Source organism: Borostomias antarcticus (assembly GCF_949987555.1).
Source record: "Borostomias antarcticus genome assembly, chromosome: 1".
Classification (NCBI taxonomy): Eukaryota; Metazoa; Chordata; class Actinopteri; order Stomiiformes; family Stomiidae; genus Borostomias; species Borostomias antarcticus.
In genome coordinates, this window is record NC_140234.1 from 43,797,290 (window position 1) to 43,822,837 (window position 25,548).

Below are 25,548 nucleotides of genomic sequence, written 5' to 3' on the forward strand. Positions count from 1 at the left end.
CGTATCCTGTGGTGAGAGGCTGTGCTTTATTGGTTATAAACAGGGCTGTAGTGGTAACTGGAAAATTGCATTTCCTGCAGAAAATGCGTGTGAATGCTGAGCAGCAGAAAGAAATCGCAAAAGCATTGCTGAATATGCATAAATGTGAAAAATCTGAAATGTCAAATGTATCACACTGCACGGCTGAAATACCTGGAAGCTGAAATGTGAAACTGGCAAAATTGGAAGCTGAACTGCATTACCTAAAGAAACTACGAGCTTAAAGACATTGCTAGAAAAGCTGGAAGATAAACTGTAACTGTCAAAGCTGAAATATGGTAAAAATTATGGAATTTATAGCTAAAAACTTGGAAGCTTAGCAGAAATTTGAAACTAACAGAATTGGAAGCGGAACTGCATTACCTAAACAAGCTAAGAACTTAAATACCTTTAAACTTTTCAGTGTTAGTAGTTTAAGTTTTGAATTGAGCCTGTAGCTTGAAAGATGAGCAAGTTGTTCAAAATCTTCTTATTGACCCTTGGACAGCATATGTATTATGAAGAATGTCAAAGGGATGATGCGTTAATCAATTAGACCTCTCTGAGTTGTGGGGTCCGTGGCGTGGAGGCAGAGCCTCCGACGAGGGGTGGTGAGAGTCCGCCCCCTTGGGTCAGAGGACAGTACAGTGATCTCCATGCACCCACCAGCGAAGACCCTGTGTCTCTACCCTACTCAGGGGCTGAGTTGTGGGGTCCGTGGCGTGGTGGCGTGACTCCTCCCGCTCTGGTCTCAGCGGGTCGGGGACAGCGTAACCATGTAACCCTCTCCGGGCCACCCACAGGCTACCACCGGAGCAAACAGTGTGTCTCTACTGTAGCCCTCTCAGGAACTGAGTTGTGGGGTCCATGGCATGGTGGCAAGACTGTGTCTCCTCAGGTCAGAGCTGGTCAGGGGCAGGTCAGTGACCCCCGGGCCATCCTGATGCACCCCCCAGCGATGACCGCGTGTCTCTAGCCCACTCAGAGGCCGAGCAGTAGCTGTGGCGGTGTTTGTAAGGACACAAGGACACATGCTCAAATTTCAACTACTGGTAGTACTACACTTAAAAATAGATTAGACCACTCATTATGACTCATACAGTTTTAATAAGTTAAATTGCTCAAAAAGTACAAAAGGTATCAATATGAGTTCACAGCCTGAATAAGATTGTCATTCTGGGGAGGGGTGGCTCATCGGTTAAGGCGCATACTGTACCACATGAAGGCAAGACCTTCTCGCAGCGATCGGGTTCGAATCCGGCCCGGTCCCTGTGCTGCATGTCCTCCCCTCTCTCTCTCCCACCTTTCCCGTCAGTCTACACTGTCCTATATAATAATGAAAATGAAATGCCCCAAAAAATCTTTAAAAAAAAATTAAGATTGTAATTCTCAATATTTCTTTGAATATAAGGAAGGTAGGAAGGAAGGTAGTAAGGACAGAAAGAAGGAAGGAAGGAAGGAGGGAAGGTAGGAATATAAATGCTACCTGAGAGCCTGCTTGTGTCCCCAAATTCAAATCCCAACTGACACTCTAAACATCTCATCATTCACTTCAATGGGTAGGCATGCCGGCTTCAGACAGCTCTCTCAAAGTATCACGGTTACAGCTTAGATATTGACACCGTAGGAGTCATGGGAACAGGCTGAACATTTTCATATCCGAATCTGTCCATATAGCTTAAAAATTCTGCGTGGCGTGGCGACAAGTTAGAAGACAGGTATGTTTTAATTGTATGCAGGTATACATACTGTATATATCTTATGGTCCGAACTTATAGTTATTTATATTTATAGACTGAATGTATGCGGGTACATGTATATCTTATTCTATACTACACAGTTACTGTACATACAGTATGGATGCACTTAGTCCCTGATATCCGTTTTTTATGCTGCTGAATATTTTGAAAAGTATGAAAGATATAAAAAAGCTGATTTCCCTGAATGTCCTTATAGAGCTGAACCTTTTGGTATTTTATTGGTTTCTGTAGCTCAAAGTACGAAGGAGTTGAAGAGGTCCAGAAAACATACGGAAGCTAAAAAAATGATAGCTGCTGTGCAGCACTGGATCAGGCCCGGGCGCTTTGAGGAGGGAGGAGACGACAAATGACAAATACATGAGGGTCTCTGCCCGGACCCCAATAATTTAAATTAAAAAATATATTATATATGTCTGAAATCCAAACAGTAGCCTACTGTACAATGCCTGAGTAGGCATTAGCATGTTTATTCTGCATCATCCGGGGCTTGAACTCACAACCGTAGACACCAAGGGAAGGGCATGTTCTTGTTGAGCCAACAAATGAGAAGCTAGCAGTTTGGCCTTCACTTGATCTTCTAATAAAACGTCTTAAAGTTCAACACAAGAATGTTCTCAAACAAACAAATTACACAAGGCATGTGGCAGCCTTCATGTATGTATCTATTATCTTCATGAGTGAAAAACGGCTGGGTTTTGAAACATTTTTTGGCATGACTTCCTAATTGCAGAGTAACTGTGGCTGTGCTCAATCAATTTGGATGGATGTAGTCCAAGGCGGGGGTTGGGTGGGGTTGCCAACAGCAACGTCTGATTGGTTGAGCTCGCACTGTTGCACTATAGGATTGTGGGTAGTGTATTTTTTTTCCATATGAGAGCAATAGTTTGAGGGGGACGGGATGAGGACAGAATTCAAAATACTGAAATTGTATTTGAGATACTGTATGATTCTGAAAAATGTCACGCTACATCTACCATGTCAGTGAAATGTCATTTTTTCATGAACATTGGAGATTTGGCATTGAATATGAGGAGAGCATGGCTTCAGAAAGCTCCAATTTAAAGGATAAATGTCATCTTATTTACACCATAGGAATCCTGGATAAACATACTTAACTACTGTACATACTGGGATGGGAATGAGTTGTGGGACTCTGGACTGAGCATAGATTCACTGACTGGATTGAACTTTATTGAAAGTCATTGATTGGATTGAATACAGGTGGGACTGATTAGCAGACAAGACTGGTCAGATGAAGAGATGCAAACAAGATGAACAATACCTGCTGCAAATTAGGAACTAGCTGGCCTGATCTAGCTTGAAGCTGTACCAAGCATTTCTTGTAGAGTAAAGTGACTAACACATTTAAAAAAAATACAACAAAGTAAAACTAGACTGGGATACTCCCCTAAGGACAAACTGTGCATGAAGGCCAAAAGCTAAGCTAAATTAAATTATGGGGAAGTGCGCATGAGGTAGAAGGAGCAAGGAGACGCATGACAAATACATGAGTCTTGTCAGCAGAACTGCCAGGACCATAATTAAACTTTAAAATATCTTTAAAATCATGTCACAGCACAGAGTATGCATTCACATTTGTATTCTCCATCACCCTGGGCATGAAGTCAAGGGCTTAGTTCAGGGCTCATTTATCATTGAGGTACGCCTTCTTTTACACGGTCTTTTCCGCGATTTCAGGCGTACGCCATTTCCCCCCCCCACAGCGCGATCTATCAAGCCGAAAGGGCGAAAATTTAGTCGCCTTTCTACGCGCTTTTGTAGGACACCTCTCAAGTAGCCGTACCGATTTACACGGTTTTCTACACCCTTTTTGAACACAGGGGGAACTGGCGACGCAGGTGGTGCGTCGGTGAATTACAATGTTTGATGGAGAGAATAAGAGCGAAAGTTTATGAACGCACAATCATGTAGGCTAATAGCCCAATTCAGCACAAACATATATCGCAATGCAAGATCGTGTCCTCTAACCGGCTCATTAATGGTCCGATATGGATTTGTTCCGCAAACTTAACCTATGCGCACACCTAATGCAGGCACTCCATCAAACGGCAATAATTGACCAATTAGATTGTCATTAATATGTGATCATGTGGACCTGTTTGCTGTTTGGTAAGCATATAAATGACAGTCCTCCTGTGCGTAATGCAAGCCTAAATGAATCCGGCGCTACTCGGCCTACTGGCCGAGATAGAACTCCAAAGAGGTGACGGCGATGGCGACTGCACCCACATAAGGGCACCATCATTGAATGAATACGTCTATGTGAATCGCAAAAATGTGCACAATATAAATACCCAAATCATATGTGACGCCGACATGCTCATCACAAGTGTAGTGGCACGGTGGCCTGGCTCCACGCATGACTCATCCATCCTGGCGCACAGCAGGGTAGGGGCTAGACTGGAGGTAGGCGCTGCGCGTGACGGCTGGCTTGTTGGTGTGTGCATAGCCAAGATATATTATTTTTCTTCTTTACTTTAATCTTTATTAGCATTTTCCATCCATACAACGACAATACAATAAAACATAAAAACTTACAATAACAGCTTATGGGTACTTCCATCCATGCAGCTTTTCTCTTAAACAAATATTACAATTTCAATATTAGTGGTATCATCACACTTCCTTCTAGAATCCATCCATTTTTCCCATCTCCCTTCAAACTTTCCTTCCTGCATCCTCAATGCATGCGTGAACTTCTCCCTAACATAAATCTTCTCCACAACACCCAGCCACTGCTCCTTGGTTGGGGGTTCCACCTTATACCAAGCGCTCATTATTGTCTTTTTACTAGCAACCAATAGTACTTTCACTAGGTACAGTATCTGTCCCCTCCTTGTACATCATCCTGTGTTATGTTTGCCAAGATATATATTCAAAGCTGATAAGAATGAGAACCAGTCAAGACCCCACCACAAAATGAGGACCCAAGCCCTCAGCCCCCTCCCCGTCATGAGGGTTACCAGCGGGGCCAAAGGGCCCGCACTGAGGTCATGCGCCAGCTATGAAGACAAAGTAAGGTTCACATTGTTACCATTTTATTGTCTGTTGGTGGGTGACTGTGTGAGGTGTGTGAGTGCGTTTGTGAGTGCATGTGTGAGGTCCGTGAGTGTGGTAGTGAGTGACTGTGTGAGGTCCGTGACAGCATGTGTGGGAATAAAGTGCAGTGAGGATGTCCTGTTGGCTCTGGTGGTGTAATGTGGTGACCTCCACCAACTGCTGCACAACTGCCCCAATCCCTTCTGCCATGTCCCTCTGGGCCTCTAGGGTCATGAGCCTCCAGCACAGCGTCTGAGAGGAAGCCCAGCCCTCAGGGACCCTTGAGGCAGGGACGCTGGCAGCCGGAGGTGGAGGCGTGGGCGGTGGAGACGGAGACGGAGGCGCTGGAGATGGCACTGGAGGTGGAGGCCGGCGCGCTGGAGGTGGAGGCACTGGAGGTCGTGGCGCTGGAGGTGGAGGCTGCAACCGGCGGGGGCACGACTGTCAGGTCAAGGACCACTGCAGACTCCCCCTCCTCTGAGTCCCACCCCACGTCAGAGTCTGGAGAAACAGTTTCAGTCATTTTCTTTGAGTTTGTCTGTTAACTTGATTATGCATTAAACATTTCATTGTGTAGCCATATTCAATTGATATGTTTTTCTGTTGGCAGCCAAATAAATGCTTAAGTGTGATTTACCGGGTGATTTAGATGAGTCTTAATTTCCCAGAGGGGAAAATGTTTAATGTGGTCTAACATTATGAAGTGATCATCTGTGTTATCGTTCCCTGTTTTTGGTCCTAAATCAATCATAGCCTACCACAGAATGTGTGGAATGTTTGCTTTCCTCACAGCCACATAATACAGCATGTCCGTGTAGCCTACGCCAAATACAGGATGCACGAAACGTACAGTAGGCTACCTAAACTGTAGGAGCAATCAGACAAATGTAGGCTCGTACAAATAGCTTACCTTCCGAAGATGATTTTCTTTCCTCGCGTGGACCTCACCAACAAGCACATGCACCTCCGTCTCCGAAAGGTTTCTCTTCTTTCCGCGTTTTTCCATAAACGTAATTGTCTTGCCTTTTTTTCTCCACGCTATATTATGTCGGTTCCTTCCGGGGTATCCACATTGTGCGCTGTCATAGTTTTGACCATTCATGGTTGAATTTCGGCGTGGCGAGGGCGGAACACGGGGCGCGTGCACGTCCGCTCTGTTCTACGACACCGTCGGATTTTTCGTTGAGGAATCGGCGCAGCAGCGTGTACGCCATGTTTGATAGATCCGAAAAGCGTATAAATATTCTCGTCGTACACGACATTTCGCCTTTTCCTCGTTTTTGTCGTACGCCCTCTTTTACACCTGAATTTACACGCTCTTTGATAAATGAGGCCCCTGGTCTTAATGCTCAATTCCGATTTTTTACACAGATCCGATTTTTTTGTTTAGCTGTTCACATGACTTTTTAAATGTAACATACATTTGACTGCTGTGTGAACAGCCCACGGCCCTGAACAGATCCGCATGCGCAGAAGAACAACAAAGACGTCAGGATGTCACACGCAGCGCACTGTAGTAACGTTAACCATGGATAACGTTCTAGTAATACATCCATGATAACGTTACAACCACAACTGAAGTTAGCCTTTACTACGGGTTGATTTTCAAGTAGGCTATTTGTGCAGTGGAAGCCGGCGACGGTATGAACAAATGATAACGAGAAGGATGAGGATCGTCTTGTGACGTGCAGTATGCCGCACAAGCACACCACAGTGGAATGCTTCACGGATTTGCAAGTCACTGCTCTCGAGACGTAAAAGTAGCATTAAACGCGACATGGCTGTTCAGACGGCGGGCGCGTTGCAAAACATCAGACATGTATCCGATATAATACCACCTCTGAAAGCGACCCAGGTTGGATAAAAAAAAAAATCTGATTTCATGTGACTTGCGCTGTACAGACGGTCATGAAAAAATCTGACCTGAGTCGCATGTAGGCAAATATCTGATTTGGGTCACATTTCACTGTCGTGTGAACAAAGCCAAAGTTACACCAAGGGCAAGTCTAACCAGTTTCCACAAAATGTTAAAGGCACAACGAGGGGTAAAAACTAAACCAAAGACTAAACAATAAAACGAAGGTACACACTCAACTAGTGGAGAACAAAAGACAAAACATGCAAGATGGCACAGGAAACACCAGGGACAATACACAGCTACAGCAAATAATGTATAGACAAAGAACTGGCTTGGGGGAGCTACATGTGGGCTATATATACACAGACTAACAAGACAGGTGGAAACCAATCAAACAATCAGTGGCCTCTCAATCAGAGTGAATTTAGCCAGTTGTAGTCCTAGGGTCCGATATTGGGTCAGGGTTGCCAACAACAATGGACCTCATTCCTGAACATTTTCTTAAGTGTCTTCTTAAATGTTAGTGTCTTCTTACGAACTTCGTAAGACCAACCCTAAGAAAAATCCCCGCCGGATTCATGAACGCGTGGAAATGTGTTCTTAAACCGCCCAAGTGTTCTCAGCTGTGCTCCCCTTCTTAAATTGAATGTGCGTTCTCGTACACCTGAATTTGCGTACATAAACGCCCCGCCAGCTCCTTACTACAGGGTCATGTGCACACAGAATCCCCAGACAGCGCGGAAAAAGTTGATTGATTTTCAAGGTCACGTGCAAATTCTATATTTTATTTGGCATGCAACATATCAGTAAAATGAGCAGTGAGATGTTTCTCCGCTGGCTCTTACAACGTGCACACTAATCTTAAGCAAGGTGAAAAAAAAACAAAAAAAACAATAGAAAACAAACAAACAAAATAACAATAGAAAACAAGACGGTATTATGGACAAAATCCAAAATATATAGGCTAGCCTACATGAAAGGGATGGGATGTGCTGAGAGCAGATGATTAAATTGTACAGTTTAGTTAAATGCATGAGTAGGCTACTTGTGGATCTTGATATGCCCTATATTATGTAGGCCCATATGATATATTTTATTTATGGATATTCACATGTTTATTTACAGAATGTAGATGTGTCCATTCTGACGACTATGGACTATAAGGTGTTGTTGTGCTTAGTAGCGACTGAGTTTAGTGCTTATTTATTCATTCACTGCCATTTGTGTAGTGCTTTCATTTATTTTAGGACACCACGATGCCTCATAGAATCATGACTATAATGATGATTCATGACTCGTATTTATTATTATTATTATTATTTAAAGCCTAGGATGTCTGTAGAATTGATGTGAATGCAATCACCTCAGATTTCTCATAAATTCAGCCCTTGCGAACATGGTCGCACTCCAATCTGGCCTACCTACGACTGCATTTCCGCATTCTTAAATCCTGTTCTTAGATAAGAACAAATCACAGATAAGAAACCATTCAGGAATGCCAGATTTGTCCCGGGAACTTTGTAAGTGGAATTAAGAAGACATTTCTTCTTAACTTTTTCTTAACTGCGTTCAGGAATGAGGACCATTGGGCCTCATTCACTAACGAAGTTAAGAATTTCTTAGGAAGCATTTCTTCTTAAACTTCAATTACACCGTTTCAAAGAAGATTCTGGCATTCACCAATGTTCTCACATGTGGGAACTAAGAACAGAATCTACAAACACGGAAGAGCAGTCTTAAGTAGGCTACGGACTATTTGTGCGAAAGACATGTTCATGTAAAATTATTTGTGATTGTGTTTACTTCAAATCTACAGTTGTATAACATTATAGGATTGCAATACTATAATATTTGTATCATTTATCGTGCAATAATGGTTTTCATTATTTTACGAAGTGAGAGTGCTGTCTGTCCAATAATATCCCCGATGCGCTGGGTCCAACTGTGTGCCCTTCTCCGTTAACGAGTAGGCTAATATCTTCCCATGCATTTTACTGACACTGCTAAATATGACAGGTGGAGTTCGGTCTTCAAATTTTTTTTGGGGCATGCGCATTGACAGCTGTGTAGGCTATTTAATAACCTACATTTTTGTAGACTGTAGGCTATTGTATATTGTATTCTATCACGTTGACATTTTGCACTCTTCTGCCTCGCTTTACATGCACCAAGGCAAATTCCTCATAGTAGGAGGCCTACTTGGCTGAATTAAAATCAGATTTTGATTGTCCACGTTGGATTCGACCTGCAGTCCTCTGACTTGTCAATGCACCTGACATAACCCCACCTAAACCGTTATGCTATCGAAAAGTCGGCGAGATGAGGGCGCAGATGACCGGTATTCATTCAGAGAAGTGACATCTGCGCACGACCCTGTAGTGGCAGGTCCTTATATAGGGCTGGCGGGGAGTTAACCTATGATAATTCAGGTCCTTATATGGGGCTGGCGGGGAGTTTACCTATGATAATTCAGGTCCTTATATGGGGCTGGCGGGGAGTTTACCTATGATAATTCGGGTGAACGGCCACAAGCTACCAATGTGTGAAACCATAGGATTCACCATTAAGAGAAGGCAGGTGTGAACTCATCCAGCGGTTTACGAACACGTGAATCAGACGGGAGCTTTCTTTAGAAACATTCTTAGGAAGAAATTTAAGAACGGAACTTACTGTAGGAGGATATTGGTGAATGAGGCCCATTGTTTTCCTGGCATCTGGTGGACAGAAACCAACACCAAAGCACATTGGAATTGGAGTTGCAGTACACCAAGCTACACGCTCAAAGGGCTTAGAGCAGTTACTTCATGCTGCTGGGCACAGTATAAGCTACGAGTCAGTGCTGAGAACAGGTACTACTATACCAACTAATATACAAATGAGGCTGTGAAGCAATACTTTAAAAATGGTGAGGTATTTATTCCACTAAACTTTGTCAATGCAAGGCTCCCTGGATACATCATGTATGTAAATGACAACAGCTTTCAGACGAAGTGAACCTGAATTGGCCAGCATCTTGCTGATTCTGGGCTGAAGGACATTCTTGAGGAAAGTGGTGTGTTTGGAAAGAGCACAGCTGAAAACATGATGAAAGGAAAGGGGTGGAACCGTGTAGCCCGTGCACACAAACTTGCCTTTGAAGCACTTTGGAGAATATTGTGGCCAAGCTTTCTGCAATGGATGGAAGATAATGACAACACAATAGACAGATAGACAATAGACAATAAACAGTTGCTTTGAGTTGGCAGATGCATTGTCAGAGCACATAGGAAGTGGAGAAATGGAAGCAGCTGCAGCATGCTATGAGGATCTTGTGCTGAAAGTTGGAGAACTTCAAGATCTCCTTGCAGATTTGGTCAAGGCTAATGAAGACAAGACAACCTTTACCTTCTGGAGACAGTACATGGACCTTGTGTCTATTCTCCTTGCGTTCACACGGGCACTGTGATGTGGTGATTGGAGCCTGTACATGTCAGCCTTCAAGAGCATGATGCCCTGGTTTGCTGCGTGTGATCACACCCATTACAAAAGATGGGGTGTAGGATACCAGACCACTGTTTGGACTGACACATGATGACGACGATGATGAAGAGACTCACAAAAACTGTCTTCCATCTAGAATCAAAAGGGATAACAATGATGTCATTCAACTTGTAGACCAGTTCCAGAGATACCACGTCTTCCAACAAGAACATATGTATGATTTAGCGTCATTGACAACTGGTGATGCTGCTTGAGAAGATATACTGAATGACCTTACACATGGTGCAGAGTCTGGCAAAAAAAAAGATCACTGAGTTGGTGAAAACCCGACTGGGCACAAAGAACATAGACTTCCATGATCGCCTCACCAAAAGAAAACCAATAACATTCTCAAGCCTGTACAGCGCAGATGCCAAGGTTGAAAAAGTCAAATCCAAGTGTGTGAAGCCTGACAGGGATATTTTTCACTGCATCATTGTGTCCATGGAGAGTGGCAGAGAGGTCAACATGGATGAGCTTCTCCAACAGGACCTCTGTGCAGTCCCCCTGTCACTTGCCACAACAGATTCAGTGCTCAGGCCTACGAACAAAGCTACTTAGCCACCATACTACAAGCTGGTGCAAAGGAGACAGCTCAGTCCATCTGTTCTGAGAACATGCGCCATCATTAATGGTATTGCCTTAGTAAGAGCAATGGGAAAGCCTCAAAACGCATCAACCTTTGGGGAATATGCTGATGTGTTCACACAGAGACCCCGTTTACACCTTGCTTTAAAATGCGTTTTTGGTGATCAGATTGCAATCTGATCGTGCTAAACCACATGAAATTACAGGTGTAAATGCGCCCAAAACGTTTTGAGGACGGATTGCGATCCGATCGGCCAAACCACCTCCGGAGGTGGTCTGGGACGCATTTCGACCACATTTAATAATAGTGTAAATGGAAATGCGTTTTTAATTCGCATATCAACAACGTGGGCGGAAATACGTAGCTGTTGGCACGCGCCGTTTCCAGACCAGCAAGTGTTCCTCTGGAGCAGGCTTTCATGGTAGGCTACAGTAGCTATCTAGCAAGAGAAATGGATCCTGGTCAAGGTTGGAGTCCAGACGAGACGAGGTGTCTAGTCTCAATTTGGTCGGACGACAATATTCAAGCAAAACTTAATCATGCATATCGCAACAGAGCCATTTATGAAAAAATGTCGAAGGAAATGGCAGAGCATGGCTACAACAGGTCCTGGCTGCAATGTCAGCGGAAAATTAAACAGTTGAAGATGGCATACAGAAAAGCCAAGGACAACAACAAGAGGAGTGGCAGAGGGTAACGTGTCCCTTTTTTGATGAACTGGATGCTGTGCTGGGTGATCGACCGGCTTTTTGCCCCGGTGAGGGAATTGATTCAGAAGATGCTAGTACTAGCTTTAGCATGGACTCCACCAACGGTGCTACTGCTAGCGACGAAGACAACGGGGGCGATGACGATGATGAAGATGGTAACGTTATGTGTTGTTGTTATCCTCTTTCAACTTGCCTAGAAATATAATTTCACTAGGCTATATAACGTTAGCTGTAATAAATGTATGTTGATAAGATAAGCAAGCATGCACGTAGAAATACGACATAGCTGGCTAGCTAGTCTAGCTGTTGTAACAGCTAACGTTAGTTAACCTGCGCAATCAATTATGTTTAATGTACCACACACCTTTACCAAGCTTAATGCCTAACGTTACTAATATATTATTTCAAATAAGACTCTTCCAGAACATGAGTAGATCCAAATGTAATGTGTGACTCGTTTTTGTGTGTAGATGGCGAGGACCCGTCATCTGCAGCCACAGGAAGTAGCCAGTGCCCGTCATCTGCAGCCTCAGGAAATAGCCAGTGCCCCACAAATGAATCAGGTAACGTTAGGCCCTACCTGTTAATATTCTCATGATGTGGCATCCCAGGGCACAATGCCACAGCTCATTGGTCATGATTGCCATTTATTGATATTCACTTGCAAATTGATTTAAATCACCTGTTCTTTGCAGTCTGTCTGATTCAACCACTACATGGGTCCTCCTCTAAAGCACCTGTATACTCTTGCACTTTCGCCTTAGCACTATAGTCTTAGTCACTTGTTTACAGAGGAGATGCACTTGGGAGTTCTGGCGAGTATTAGTACACTGACTACCTACATTAATGCAATTATTTTTAACCCCTTTGGATAAAAGCATCAGCTAAGTGACTAATGTACATGATTGACTGATTTGGACTAGAGGACCACGATGCTGCTATGTAATCTAAATAATGATGTCATCTAGGTAATGAAGACCATGATGCTGCCATCCCATCCGCAGCCTCAGAAACTAATACGAGGAAGCGCTGCCCTACCACCAATGCAGCAGGTACTTGTTTACATGGTGCAGTGCCATAATTGAACTTATTAAAGCTGTATAGTTTGCCTACTTTTGATGAAGTGAGTCATAATAAAAAATATATGTAAACTTGAGCTTACAATACTTCTTTCACGTTTCCATCCTTTATTGAATCTATTAAATGCATTTAACAAAATGTAATGGCATGTGTACTGTGTTATTGGCAGTGTAGAGCAATGTGTTTTCATACTTCTATACAGGTGGCAGCAGCGGCACCACCAGGAGGAAGAAATCCAGGTTTGAGACAACCATTGAGACCTTTGCAACCGCTTTGTCCTCTAACCAGACAAATGATAATGATATTCAGCTGAAACTACAGGCAGCCCAACATGCCCACGAGACCAAGCTTTTTGGTATGATGCTGCAGACGATGACCGCTCAGCCTGCCTTTGCTCCTCCACATCACACCATGGGCCCGCCTGCCTACCCGTGGTATCCGCCAGGACCATCAGGGCCACCTTCATTTGGTGTTCCCCCATTTCAACATGCTGTTGACCCACTTCAGCCTTTGCTACACCATCCAGCACAACACAACCCACCTCACCCGTCCCACCCACTCCAACATCCCTCATATCCAATAGATGAGGATGAGAGAAAGCTTGATGTTTACAACCACACCAACCTTTAGAGAGTTTTAGTTGACCTTGTTCCCTATTTGCACTGATCGTTATGACCATAAGAATGTATTTTCTATTTTTTTGTTCATGAGAATGTATGATGCAAGTTACAACTTGTAAATTCTGTACATCACTTTATTAACAGTTCGAATGTTAACTTCATCACAGGTCAGTATTGTCTCTGGAAGGGTGTTTTCTATTTTGTATTATTATTGTGCTATTTAGTTAAATACAAATGCTGTTTAAGTCAGCTTAAAAAACAACTATGAAAATATTGTTTTTATTTAATTATATTATGTACTGACCAACTAACGAATGTACTGACCAACTAACAATTCATATCCATAGACAATTCCAATTGATAGTTTTGTCTGAACTTAGAAGCCTCAAAAAAGTAACTGTCGCTAGGTGAAACTAACAAGGATGTGATTGATTTGTTCAGTGTTCAGTCCTCTGCTCTCTGCTCATTGAACCAAGTTGTGAGTGCTCGTCTCACATTCTTGGGCTCTGTTGTCCTCTCACGAGGTGCAGCAATGTCTGGTTCAATCAGTTGTGCTGGCTCTTCCACTCCCTCCATCCAATCTTGATGGAACTCCTCGCCTTGCAACTCGCACAGGTTATGCAAGACACTAGCTGCTTATGACCGTCGGGACCCTGTGGATGCTGACCTCCATCCTTTTCAGCAGACACCTCCACCTCCCTTTCAGCCGTCCAAATGCACACTCAACAGTCATGCTAGCACGACTGAGGCGGTAGTTGAAATACCTGTTGAGAAATTAGGTTCTGTTCAGTCAGTCCATATCAGATCAGCTATCCTGCTATTTGTTGTTCAGCAACTGCATGTCAACAGCCACAGTCCAAAACAAGTACGTGGGTCATCAGAAAATGGCAAGAATAGAAATGTAGCCTCCCTCATAAAAATAATCTTCTGATAAAACCTGATCTACATACCGTTGCTCTCTTGTAAGGTGACCATTATCGGTATATCCCTTCATAAGCCAACCCAAGAGAGGATATGCTGGATCTCCTAAGAGCATGACAGCCACCTGTTCACCTCCGATAACTCGTGTCTCCTAAATGCAAATATGTAATACATTACTCTCCTGTGGTCCATAATTAGACATCTCTGCAGAGAATATAATACATATATGACAATTAGTAATAACGTATTGCTGCATCGTACTGTAGTATAGGCTACTGCAAACTCCTACCACAGCCACACACTCATCTCCCAACAGCATGCTCATGCCTCTTTCTGGTTCTAATAGAATTATGACTCACCTGTGGGAAAAGGCTGTCACTCTCGGCTAGGTCAAACACAGTTCCGCAGCACTCGTGCGTCATGCACACTACCAGCCCATCCAACATTGATGTTGATGAACCTGATGACAAAAAGGGAGGCATGCTTTCATGGTCTACTCTGATTTAATATTTCAAAATAACAGAATCACAAAACATGAAGTTGTAAATTTAACAAATGGAAATGGCCTACATGGCTGGAAGTTGGTGTGTGTGTGTGTGTGTGTGTGTGTGTGTGTGTGTGTGTGTGTGTGTGTGTGTGTGTGTGTGTGTGAGTGTGTGTGTAGGGGGGTCATACTTACCGGTAAAGGTGGTCAACAACAGCTTGCAGTATGACAGAGTGTGCTCCTTTCCGGTTGAAGTAGTCTTTTGTGTTCTCGGACGGGGCAGTGACGGGGATATGCGAGCCGTCTAGCGCACCACCACATTGGGAGAAGCCCCATCTTTCTTCAAATCCCTTGACAAGATCCCGGAGCCTGTCCCCTCTTGGGAAACTAATGTAGTGACTTTGCAGTGACCTTAAAGCACGACAAACCTCCCAAATGCAGATAGAGATGGTTGCTTTGCTTATGCCAAACAGGTGGGCTAAGGTGTTAAAACCCGAACCTGTTGCTAGGTACCAAATGGTCACTGCGACCCTCTTCTCCAGCTGAATGGCCGAACGCAAGTGCGTGTCTCTTCTGGTAAACACCGGTCGCAGTCTTCCACAAATAAAATCAAAGGTTTGACGGCGCATACGTAGGTTTGTCACCCAGTCTTCATCTGTAAAGGTCCCCTTTACTATTCTCTCCCACCAGTCTTGACTGCGTTCCCGCATCCAGGTCGTCCCCCGGACAGTAGTGGCGCTGATCACAGCTGAGATGAAAATAGCTGCATAAATCAGCATTTTCCTCTGCTTTCGTCTTCGGTATTCCAGTCGTCGAAGACGACTTGTTCCCCTGCTTCGAGAAGCAAGCAAAAGTGCATACAATAGGCCTGTCGATTGCGCGCTTTCATGAAAGGCTACCATCTTTGTTTTTGGCGGGCGGGCGCATAGCGCAAACAGGATGTGACGTTCGATTGTCAGCTGGACAAAGTCGATCGGATCTCAAACGGATCGGGTTGAAGATACTCGAAACGCATATTAATGCCAGGTGTAAATGTCAGACTAAATCATTATCTAGATACAATCTGGATACGAGACACATTTTAATGCAAGGTGTAAACGGGGTCAGAGAATGACATCTAATCTACATGGGAACATCACCAGAGTGGATATAGTGTTTGATCAGTACCAACATAACTCCATAAAGAGTGGAATACGAACAAAACGCAGCACTACTCTGCGAAAAGTTGGCACAATTGTGAGTAGGGATGTAAAGCTACCTGCTAACTGGAATAGCTTAATTGAAATGGATGAAAACAAAGCCAACCTTACCCAGTTCCTATCAAATGAGCTTGAGAATCACATGCACCATTATGCTGTGGAAATTGTTATTAGTGGAGGGTTTGAGGATCCTGAAAAAGTGACATCAGCAGCTGGGATTGATGCATCTCACCTACAAGCTACACATGAAGAAGCGGATACACACATACTGCTACATGCAGCTGATGCAACAACCAAAGGGTATCAGAGGCTCCTCATTTAGTGCCAAGACACAGATGTGTTGGTGTTACTTCTTGTGTTTGCACACCAACTGGGCCAAGAAATTTGGATGAAAGCAGGAACGCTACTTCCACGCTACTTCAAAGTTCATGATATCAAAATGCCAAATGAGATGCTTAACGGTCTGTTGGCATTTCAGGCCATCACTGGATGTGACACTATGAGCCAGTTCACCGGAATAGGAAAAAGTACTGCATGGAAAGTGTTCTAGCATTAAGCATTACCCTCATCTTCTCCACAACTTTGGTGAGGATGAAGTATCAAGTCCCACTACTCTATCCTTGTCAGAACAGTTTATATGTAAGCTGTATGACCCAAAGTCAACCAGCATCTCTATCCATGAAGTTCGCTGTGCTCTGTTTTGGAAACTGAAAGCCAATGTTGATGCTTTACCACCAATAGAGGATGTCTTGTCTCTGCACATCATGAGGGCCCACTATCAAACAAAGGTTTGGAAACAGTCACTAGTGACGCATTCACAGCTGGCCTCACCAACCAATTGTGGTTGTCACATGATGGATGGTATGCTGGTCCCCCAGCTTCTAAGCAAGGAACCTGTATAAGGCAGATGCTTGGAGCTGACAATATGTGGATGCAAGGGAAGTGGAAGTCAGTGCAGTACTAGACATTGGGGAGAATTCACAAAGGGATTGCATGGGTTTTTCTGCCGCTATAACTGTGCAAATAAACCCAAAATAAATCTGGCTATTCACAAAGCACTCGCGAAGGGTGAAATACCGTGCTAACTGCGTTGCCATCACAGCGTTGTGTTTGTGGATATTTAAATAAGGTAATATGGGCAGAAAATGTGCCCATTTCTATGGAAATGAGCCTCCTTGCAAATACAATCCAATTCACAAAGATCGGCGCTAATTGCCACATGCAGGTATAGTGAAATGATATGCGTCTTCAGAGAGTTGGTGGTAATTGAAATGCATTTGTAATGGATGTCATGGCTAGCGTTTCCAGTGATCATGGCAGCAGTTATTGTAGCCAGGCGAAGGCATCGTAATACCAGGCGTGCTTGTGCGAGAATATTTCAAAGGAGAATATCACTTTTTGATTTAAAGGAGAAGGCTCTTTTTCGACAACCTGGACCTTATCTACGGCATATTAATAAATTTAATATCCAGCGCAAGCCAAGTATATCCATGTAATGGCCGCGGACAGGGCACCGAAAATACAGCTTCTAAAAAATGTATTTTCTGCCGCGAAACAACCCTTGTCAACCATATTAAGGTTGATGGCCAAAAAGACAAGGTGATTCACACTTTCTGGTTCTAGAGAAGAGCGCTTCTTTGTTACTATGTTCCCCGCTGTGGAAAACACTCGTTCCGCCCTCACGGAGGTCTCACATATTGCCAGGTAGTGCCGTGCCAGCTGGGTGAGGTGGGGGTACTTGAGGCTTTTCTCCTCCCACCAGGACAGCGGGTTGCTGTCAGATGGGGGCGGAGAAAACACTCACTCTCGTACACCATCATCTCTCTTTGGAGCACATCTCCATTTGGCTTAGTAACTGTTTAAAAGAAAATAGTAGTGTTATCGTGCTGTTTAAGTTTCATGATGCAGTTTTTTGTATTTCCAATGTAGGGCTATAGCGAGTTTGAGTTGTTATGAAAGGCACTCAATAAAATTAGATTTAAATGTTTTTGTAATTATTATTACCTCCTGGTGACTTTTGGCAATACACATCACCAAAGAGGTCCCCCATGGTGCTAAGAGCATTCTTCCTCTGATGCTGCTGTGGCTTCGTTCTAGTCGCTGCGTTCTCCTCTTGCCTGCTGCTGCTCTCGTTTCAAATGAACAGCCAGTGAAAACGCGGGTCAAGGTAGCTGGCGGTGTTAAGTAGCAAGAAGGCATCTTTTTCGGGGCCATATCGCGCCTTTAGATCACTTGACATTATTTTTTTCATCTCCCTCAGTCCTGTCGGGTCATCGGTGGACGGTTGTAGTTGTGACAGAAGCAGGTACTGCAGGGGGAGGACTGCTGATGCTGTTGGGTAGTTTTCGGTTGATAACGCCAAGGTGGCTACTTTGAACGGCTTGGACAAACATACAATTAGGATAACTAATCCTAGCGCCACTAGCTAGCTAGCTAGCTCCACACTGCTGAGCTCCAGACGGCTGAGTTTCTTTTCCATTATCACCGCTGCAACAGGGGCTTGTTGATCTGCTGCCCGACAGATCATGTCAAAGGTACTGTTCCAGCGGGTGGGGCAGTCGTTGATGAGCTGGACAGGTTTGAGACCAAGGAGCTTCTGCTTGGATTCGAGGAGGTAGCTGTCTGTAGCAGAGTGTTTGAAATGCTGAGCAGCAGCCTTCAGGCGACTCATTGGTGTTGCAATGGCACGCTCTGCAAGCCCTTTCTTCACTGCTAAGTTGATTGTGTGAGCCATGCACGGGATATCGGTGATCTCCAGGTGCCTCTCTACAGCGTTGACATAGTTGGTCGCGTTGTCTGTTGTGATGGCAAGCACAGACTCCCGGTCCACGTTGTAGTCTCGTAGAATACGGTCGATACACGTGGAGACATTCTCTGCTGTGTGAACGGTTTGAAGCTCAGACGTGTCGAGAACGACATTTCTCATTTCCCAGTCCTCTTCTATGAAATGGGCTGTGACCGTCACATAGGACTCAGTAGCTAGAGACGTCCACCCATCAGTGGTCAGTGCGATTTTTCACGCATCCTTTCTCTTATTCCTTCTTTGGTTGTGTCGTACAGCTTCGCTATTTTCTCAGAGATGGTTTTGTGGCAGGGGATCTTGTATCTTGGCTCTAGCTTGTGGATGAAAGCTGCAAACCCTTTCTCCTCCACCAGGCTAATAGGCCTCATATCTTTGCAAATGCCCCGTGCCAGCATCTCTGACGCTCTTCTTTGACGGGCAGCTGGGAAGCCTCGTGAATCAGAGCAAGGTAGCATGGAGTCGATTCTGGGCTGCTTCGCCCCCGATCCCTCCCCCTCCTCCTCTTCTAGCTCCTCCTCTTCTATGTAATGTTAACAGGTGGGCCCTCAAGTTGCTGGTCGTCGTGTGATATTTAAATTAGGCCTTACATATTTTACATATTGCTTTGTCCTTGCTAGTTATTTTTCCTCTTTTCTTGGGGAACCCAAAGTAACGCCACACGTCGCTCTTTAAATTGTCAGGGGTGTAGATTTCGATCTCCTCCAGCGTGGTTGTGGGCGTTGGCGCGGCCATTGTTCTGCTAACTAAGTGCTAACTAACGTCACCTCCTACAGGAGCCCAGGTGGCCAATAGCCTTGCTAATGAGCTCGCGATTTGCAACTTCACCAGGCATGAAAAACCCTCTGAATCTGAATCGAAAGCAACGTTCGCTAGCCAACACATTTACAAAAAATTATGCCTATAACAGGTTCGAATATTAAGGGCTGCCTACTATTCGTTCGAATACCAGTATTTTTGTCAATATTCTAATTATATTTGAATCCCGAAGTTCGGACTCCCAGCCCTAGTGTGTGTGTGTGTGTACAGTATGTGTGGGTTGAGAGGGGAAGGAGGGGTATGACATGGAATCGGTAATGTATCGTCATCGTATTGTATGAATGCATGTTTTATTGCATCATTTTTATTGTATTGTTGTATGTATATGGGACTGGAGATGGAAAATAGCAAAAGCTATAATCTAGTACAATGCATCTTCTCTCTAGAGTGAATGTATTTGTATGTTGTCCCTGAAATAAACTTCTAAATAAATAAATAAAATACTGTTGAAACTCAATCCCAAATCAAATCAAACTGTATTTGTATGGCGCATTTCATACACAGAGGCAACACAATACACTTGTCAGAGAGCAAAGGGGGATGGACATAGATCATACCCCTACATTTTCCAGAGGGAAGCAAAAAAACAGTTCACCCAGGGGCCAAAATCCCAGTTATTTCCAGTTCATTATCTGTGCTGGGCAAACTGGACCGGACCAAAACAAGACTGCAGAACCATCACAAAGTCCTCTATTGTTGTCTGTCTCTCTGTGTGCACTGGGCCCTGGTGCCGTCATGAGTTTGCTACACTAGAGTACTTCCTATTTCTGTCTTTTTCATTTGAAGTCTTTCTCTCTCTCTCCTGCTCACACACACACCCGAGCGTGCACACACACACACACACACACACACACACACACACACACACACACACACACACTGAAAGTTAAAAGATTCAATAGGGCTTCCCCTGATTTATCTCTCTTCAGCTGGGAAACCAGCATCAACAGGGAGTGGTGTGGGTGTGTGTGTGTGTGTGTGTGTGTGTGTGTGTGTGTGTGTGTGTGTGTGTGCGCGTGTGTGGTTGAGAGTTGAGAGAGGAGGGTGGGAATATTGCAAAACATCTTTTGAGTTACAGTATGCACTCATTTCATAACTAGGCCAAATAAGAGAAAGAGATAGAGAGAAAGAAAGAGCAAAAAAGACCAAAAGAGAGACAAAAGGAGAGATAAAGAGATGATAGGGAATCTGAAATAGAGGAGGCCGCCTATTCTACCATCTGCCCCTGTGTCTCAATTAGTGAGGTGACCTCTCTCTGACTGCTCCCATTATCACGGCCACTCCTCCTGAGCAGGGAGTTCTGATGACTCGGCTCGTTTCCTCTTATGTGAGCGAGAACGTGCCCGTCTACCCGCGTACAAACTGTACTTTCCCCTCTCTTCCGCACACCGCTTGTGAAACCACAGTCTCTGGAGCGTCATACACAATTCTCATAAAGAGGAATCTGGGAATTCCTCATGACTAATGAGTTCTCCAAATGCGCTAGATTTCATGGTCCCGCACTGACAGTGTTCTAGGTTACTGGCATATTGTTTACACAATCACGCTGCATACTGAAACAGATAAACACACGCTTAGACACACACACACATACACACACACACACACTTACGAGTGGATGTTGCTCAGCAACCATCTGGATCAGTCTCAACAGGTGCTGTTGCTCGGGAGACTCCAGCTGTAACATCATAGCGCACAGGTTGCCAAGGTGGCGATGGATGTCGTCAGGCTGTTTGGTATAGACTGACGGCAGAACACGAAGGAGCATGTGGTTACCTGGAGAACAGAGAGAGAGAGAGAGAGGGTTAGTTATGTTTGAGTGAGTGTGTTGTGTGTGTGTGTGTGTATGTGTGTGTGTCTCTCTGCGTCTGTGTGTGTCTAAGCGTGTGTGTGTGTGTGTGTCTGCGTGTCTACCCACATCAAAAATATCTGCCAGATTGTTGCCAGATTTTTGCCAAAGGGAGTTCCGCAAGCATCCGTTCTGGGTCCTCTTCTTTTCTCCCTCTACACAACATATCTGGGTTCTTTCATTCGCTCGCATGCCTTCTCCTACCATTGTTATGCCAATGACACCCAGCTGGTCTTGCCATTTCCTCCCTCTCACACACAAGTGGAGGCACGCATTGCTGCGTGCTTGGCTGATATCTCAGGCGGTAGAGCGGCCGGCTTAAGATCGCAAGGCTAACCCTATCCCTGGTTCGATATCAGCTCCCGGCAGTGCCAAAGTGCTCCCGGGAAAGAGTTGCCCGCACCGTGACCTGGCCATCACAACACTGAGGAAGTCTGTGAGGCTGAAACGTTCATTGTCTGTCTGCCCGTGCGATGAGAAACCATTAAATTATCCTAAGGATCGGACAACTCATGAGTGCTGGTACTTCACTTGAAAGTCAACAATGCCAACTCTGACTGTAAGGAGTCCGGGTGTGACCCTGGATTACTGCAACTGGACTGTCGTTCTCCGCACTTATTGCATCGGCTACACGCTCCTGCAGATGCCTGCTCTACAACATCAGAGGAAATTCATTCAGGCTCCTGTCATCTCCCGCTTGGACTACTGCAACTCCCTCCTTGCTGAGGCCACGGCGTCTGCCATCAGAGAGGAGCTTGTCCAGAAAGGACTCGGGAGCTTGTCCAGAAAGGACTCAGGAGCTTGTCCAGAAAGCTGCAGCTTGCCTGGTGTTCAACCACCCCAAGTTCTCCCACACAATTTCCCTTCTCCGTTCCCTACACTGGCTCCCAGTAGCAGCTCGCATCTAGTTAAAAACTAGCTGTTACGACCCGGCAGTAGCTCGTCTCAGTCTAGGGTTGACAAGCCATACCATGAAGGATAATACACCAAACAAATTAAAAGAATGAGACACCACACATGTACTAAATTACAAAATAATGAGGTTTACTTGCCGCATGCTTATATTCAGACAAAAGCATGGGCAATAGACACAACGAAAGAAAGTCGGCAAGGGAATAAGAGAATTACGAGCGGGGCAAAATCAAAGAACTCATAAAGAAAAAGTAACCCCTCCTAACTAGTGCTGGATAACAATATCCAATAATATAGTCTACATCAGGGGTAATCAAGTAAAGTTTTAAGAGGTCCAGTTTGACAAAATTGCCTCAAGCCAGGGTCCGGTGGTGATGCATGCGTTTTTTATGCCCTCAACACATTTGTTCCTTGCATATTCCTATCAAATTATTGTATTTGCTGCATGTTACTGTGCAATATGCATGTGAAGTTAAAATATTGTTCACTTCAGTTGTATGGTCCTCAACATACTTTAAAATCAAATAAAGTAGGCTACATTTCAACAATATTTCAACCTGTTTATTGACACTTCACATTTCGGAGGGATTTCACATTTAGGAGGGATTATGAATAAAAAGTACTGTAGGCTGGCTACTATAAACTTGAGTAAAATGAGGTTTACATTTAAAAGCAAAGTAGCTTTTGAAAAATGTACATCTGAAATTAAAGTGCTTAAATTTTGAAAAATACAACACAAAATCTAGCTTGAATTTCCCTTTTGTGCTAACAAGCTCAACACATTTTAAGACTTGAACTGCTTTAACACCTTTTTCTGTCTACCTGTAGCATCCCACCCTCCCACTTTCCCTCTTTATTTGTCTTTACGTTTCTCCGGTCATGCAGTGTCCAACTCCAACTAACGTTAGCAAGGAATCGCTCTGATAACAGTAACGTTAACGATAGCTAGGCTGACACATGTAGACTGGGTGACTTCAGGCAATGAACATGCAGATTCGATTGGCTAGCGACGCGTGAGATAGTAAACAAATGCAGTAATATACTACAAAGGCTGCGTAGGCTCAAACTAGTTGCCTACGCTCCGTCAAAAGGGAGAAATTCTCATTGATTTATCGGGTTAAAGACGCGGTCCGGATTGGACGGCTTCTGGGTCCGGATCCGGACCGCGGTCCACCTGTTGGTGATATAGGGCCTATACTAACTAATGTAATTACAGTGGGTGGCACGCGCCCCTAACCTGGTGTATTTAACATAGGTAAGCCTACGGGAGAGATGTAGACCCCAGGGTATCTTACCTATTCACTTACCCCTCGGCTTACGTAAAAATACAAATAACAAAAGATTTAAAAAGGACAAGACATAACTAAACTAAACACTAACAAGAACAGAATACCCAAACGATTGCAAACTAATGAGTCGACAATACAAGCTCAGTGGTCAAACAAAAGGTTGAGGTGATTGGTTGCCCCGTCACTCCGAGGCCCCTGTGGTCGATCGACTAGATCAGGGTTCTTTTCTGTCCTGGCCCCGCAGTGGTGGAACGAACTGCCCACTAACGCCAGGACAGTAGAGTCGCTGCTCAAAACTCACCTCTTCAAGAAGTCCTACCTCAACCATTCCTCTAAATCACCTATTGTATTTGTATTTAGCTGCTCTTGCACTCTGACTTAAAGACTAGATTATGCTATTAGTCGCATGTTTATAAAGGAGATGCACTGGTCACACTTTACAATAAGGGTCACAAAAAACATTAGTTAACTGTTAACTAATGCTTATTTAGGGTTAGGTAAGGTTACTAATGTTAATTAATACCTTAGGTAGGGTTAGGGTTAAGTGAGTTAACCTTAGTTAATAGAGACATTAGTTAACTGTTACTTAATGCTTAATAATGCATTAACTAATGCTTATTAATGTACCCTTATTGTAAAGTGTTACCGATGCACTTGTAAGTTCTGGTGAGTATAGTACACTGACTACCTACAGTACATTAAATGCAATTATAAGTCGCTTTGGATGACTGTAATGTAATGTATTCCTTCAATGAAGTTGAAATAATGTAATAGTAGATGTTGCTGTTTGCCTTATCCAAACAAACAAAGCTAAAAGTAATCAGACAAAGTTTCCCCAGAGGCCTTCACCCTCACTTATCTAAAACATCCTTAGGATGCTGCGTCTTTGAACAATGGCTTAGTCTTAGACTCTAGTCACTTCCTCTTTCACGACGTATCACGCTTTGGAACAATTCCTTTTGTGGCTGTAAGCAGGATTCTCCCCAACGGAGAGTGATGGAGGTCACTGCGCACCGGGCTGGGGGTTGGCGGTGCGAGCGGGCCAAACATGGTAGTGATTTACTCAGCGGGAGAACATGACGAATTAAGCGTGGCAGAGCAAACAACGCCAAAACAAGAAGACTCTCTTCTCTTCTTGATCAATAGCCTGTGTTTTCATGTTGGGGCGGCCGGGGGGAGGGGGGGGGGGGGGGGGGGCGGGTTTCTTTCCTGCCTCCTCATTTTTGGTTCTGGGTTGGTACTTTTGTAACTACGTATTTGGTTGTGATTGTCAAACAACGGTTTCATCTGTAGGACACATGGTTCTGCTGGGACTGGAGAGGATCACTAAGACTGAGAAACAGTGGGGGGAGAGAGTAAGGGTGAAGGAGGAATGGAGAGAGAGAAGAGAGAGAGAGAGAGTAGCATAGAGATAGAGGGGGATAAGGAAAAGAGACGGACTGCATGTTCATTTGTTCCCGTACGTGATAAAGCGTCTTTCGGCCGTAATCGCCTCTAACCGTTCTGCTCTGGTTGGCATTGTCTTTACGACTTCCTGCCAATATAGTGTGTTGGACAGAATTGACTTGATTAAAGGACAGATGGGAAGGAAGGGGGTGGACCAAAATAGTGAGAGTGTGTGTGTGTGTGTGTGACTGAGAGAGAGAAAGAGATGAAGAGAGAGAGAGAGAGAGAGAGAGAGAGAGAGAGAGAGAGAGGTGTCTTTTGGTCTCCTCTGTCTCATCTGGAAACAATCCCAAGGTTCCCGGTGAGGTGATTGCCTCTCTTATGAATGGAACCTTTTTTCATAATCAATACACACATACATTTGCACAAACGCGCACAAACACACACGCACATACACTCACACACACAGTAATTGTCTTTCTATGAATGGAACTCTATATCCATCCAAGTGGTCCATCTGATTGGCTGGGGAAGCAGGCGGTGCCACGGCGAAGTGGAGTAATAAAGAACACATGTTTGAAAACAGGAAGTGTTGAGAGGCCACGTCCGCCACACTGCTGTGGTGGAACAGCAAGGTGAGAGGTTGAACGACCAGACGACTGGATGGAGTACGTC

The 25,548-nt window shown here is 44.4% G+C and overlaps 1 protein-coding gene across 1 annotated transcript in view; it reads right to left on the bottom strand.

The window, feature by feature from the left end:
- The window catches only part of veph1 (ventricular zone expressed PH domain-containing 1), a gene marked incomplete at both ends in the record, with an annotated part of 136,069 nt that overhangs the window by 68,086 nt on the left and 42,435 nt on the right, over positions 1 to 25,548 (bottom strand). The window contains one exon of the mRNA XM_084445846.1: positions 21,050 to 21,213. Coding sequence (XP_084301972.1) covers positions 21,050 to 21,213 — 164 coding nt within the window. The remainder of the gene's footprint in view (positions 1 to 21,049; positions 21,214 to 25,548) is intronic.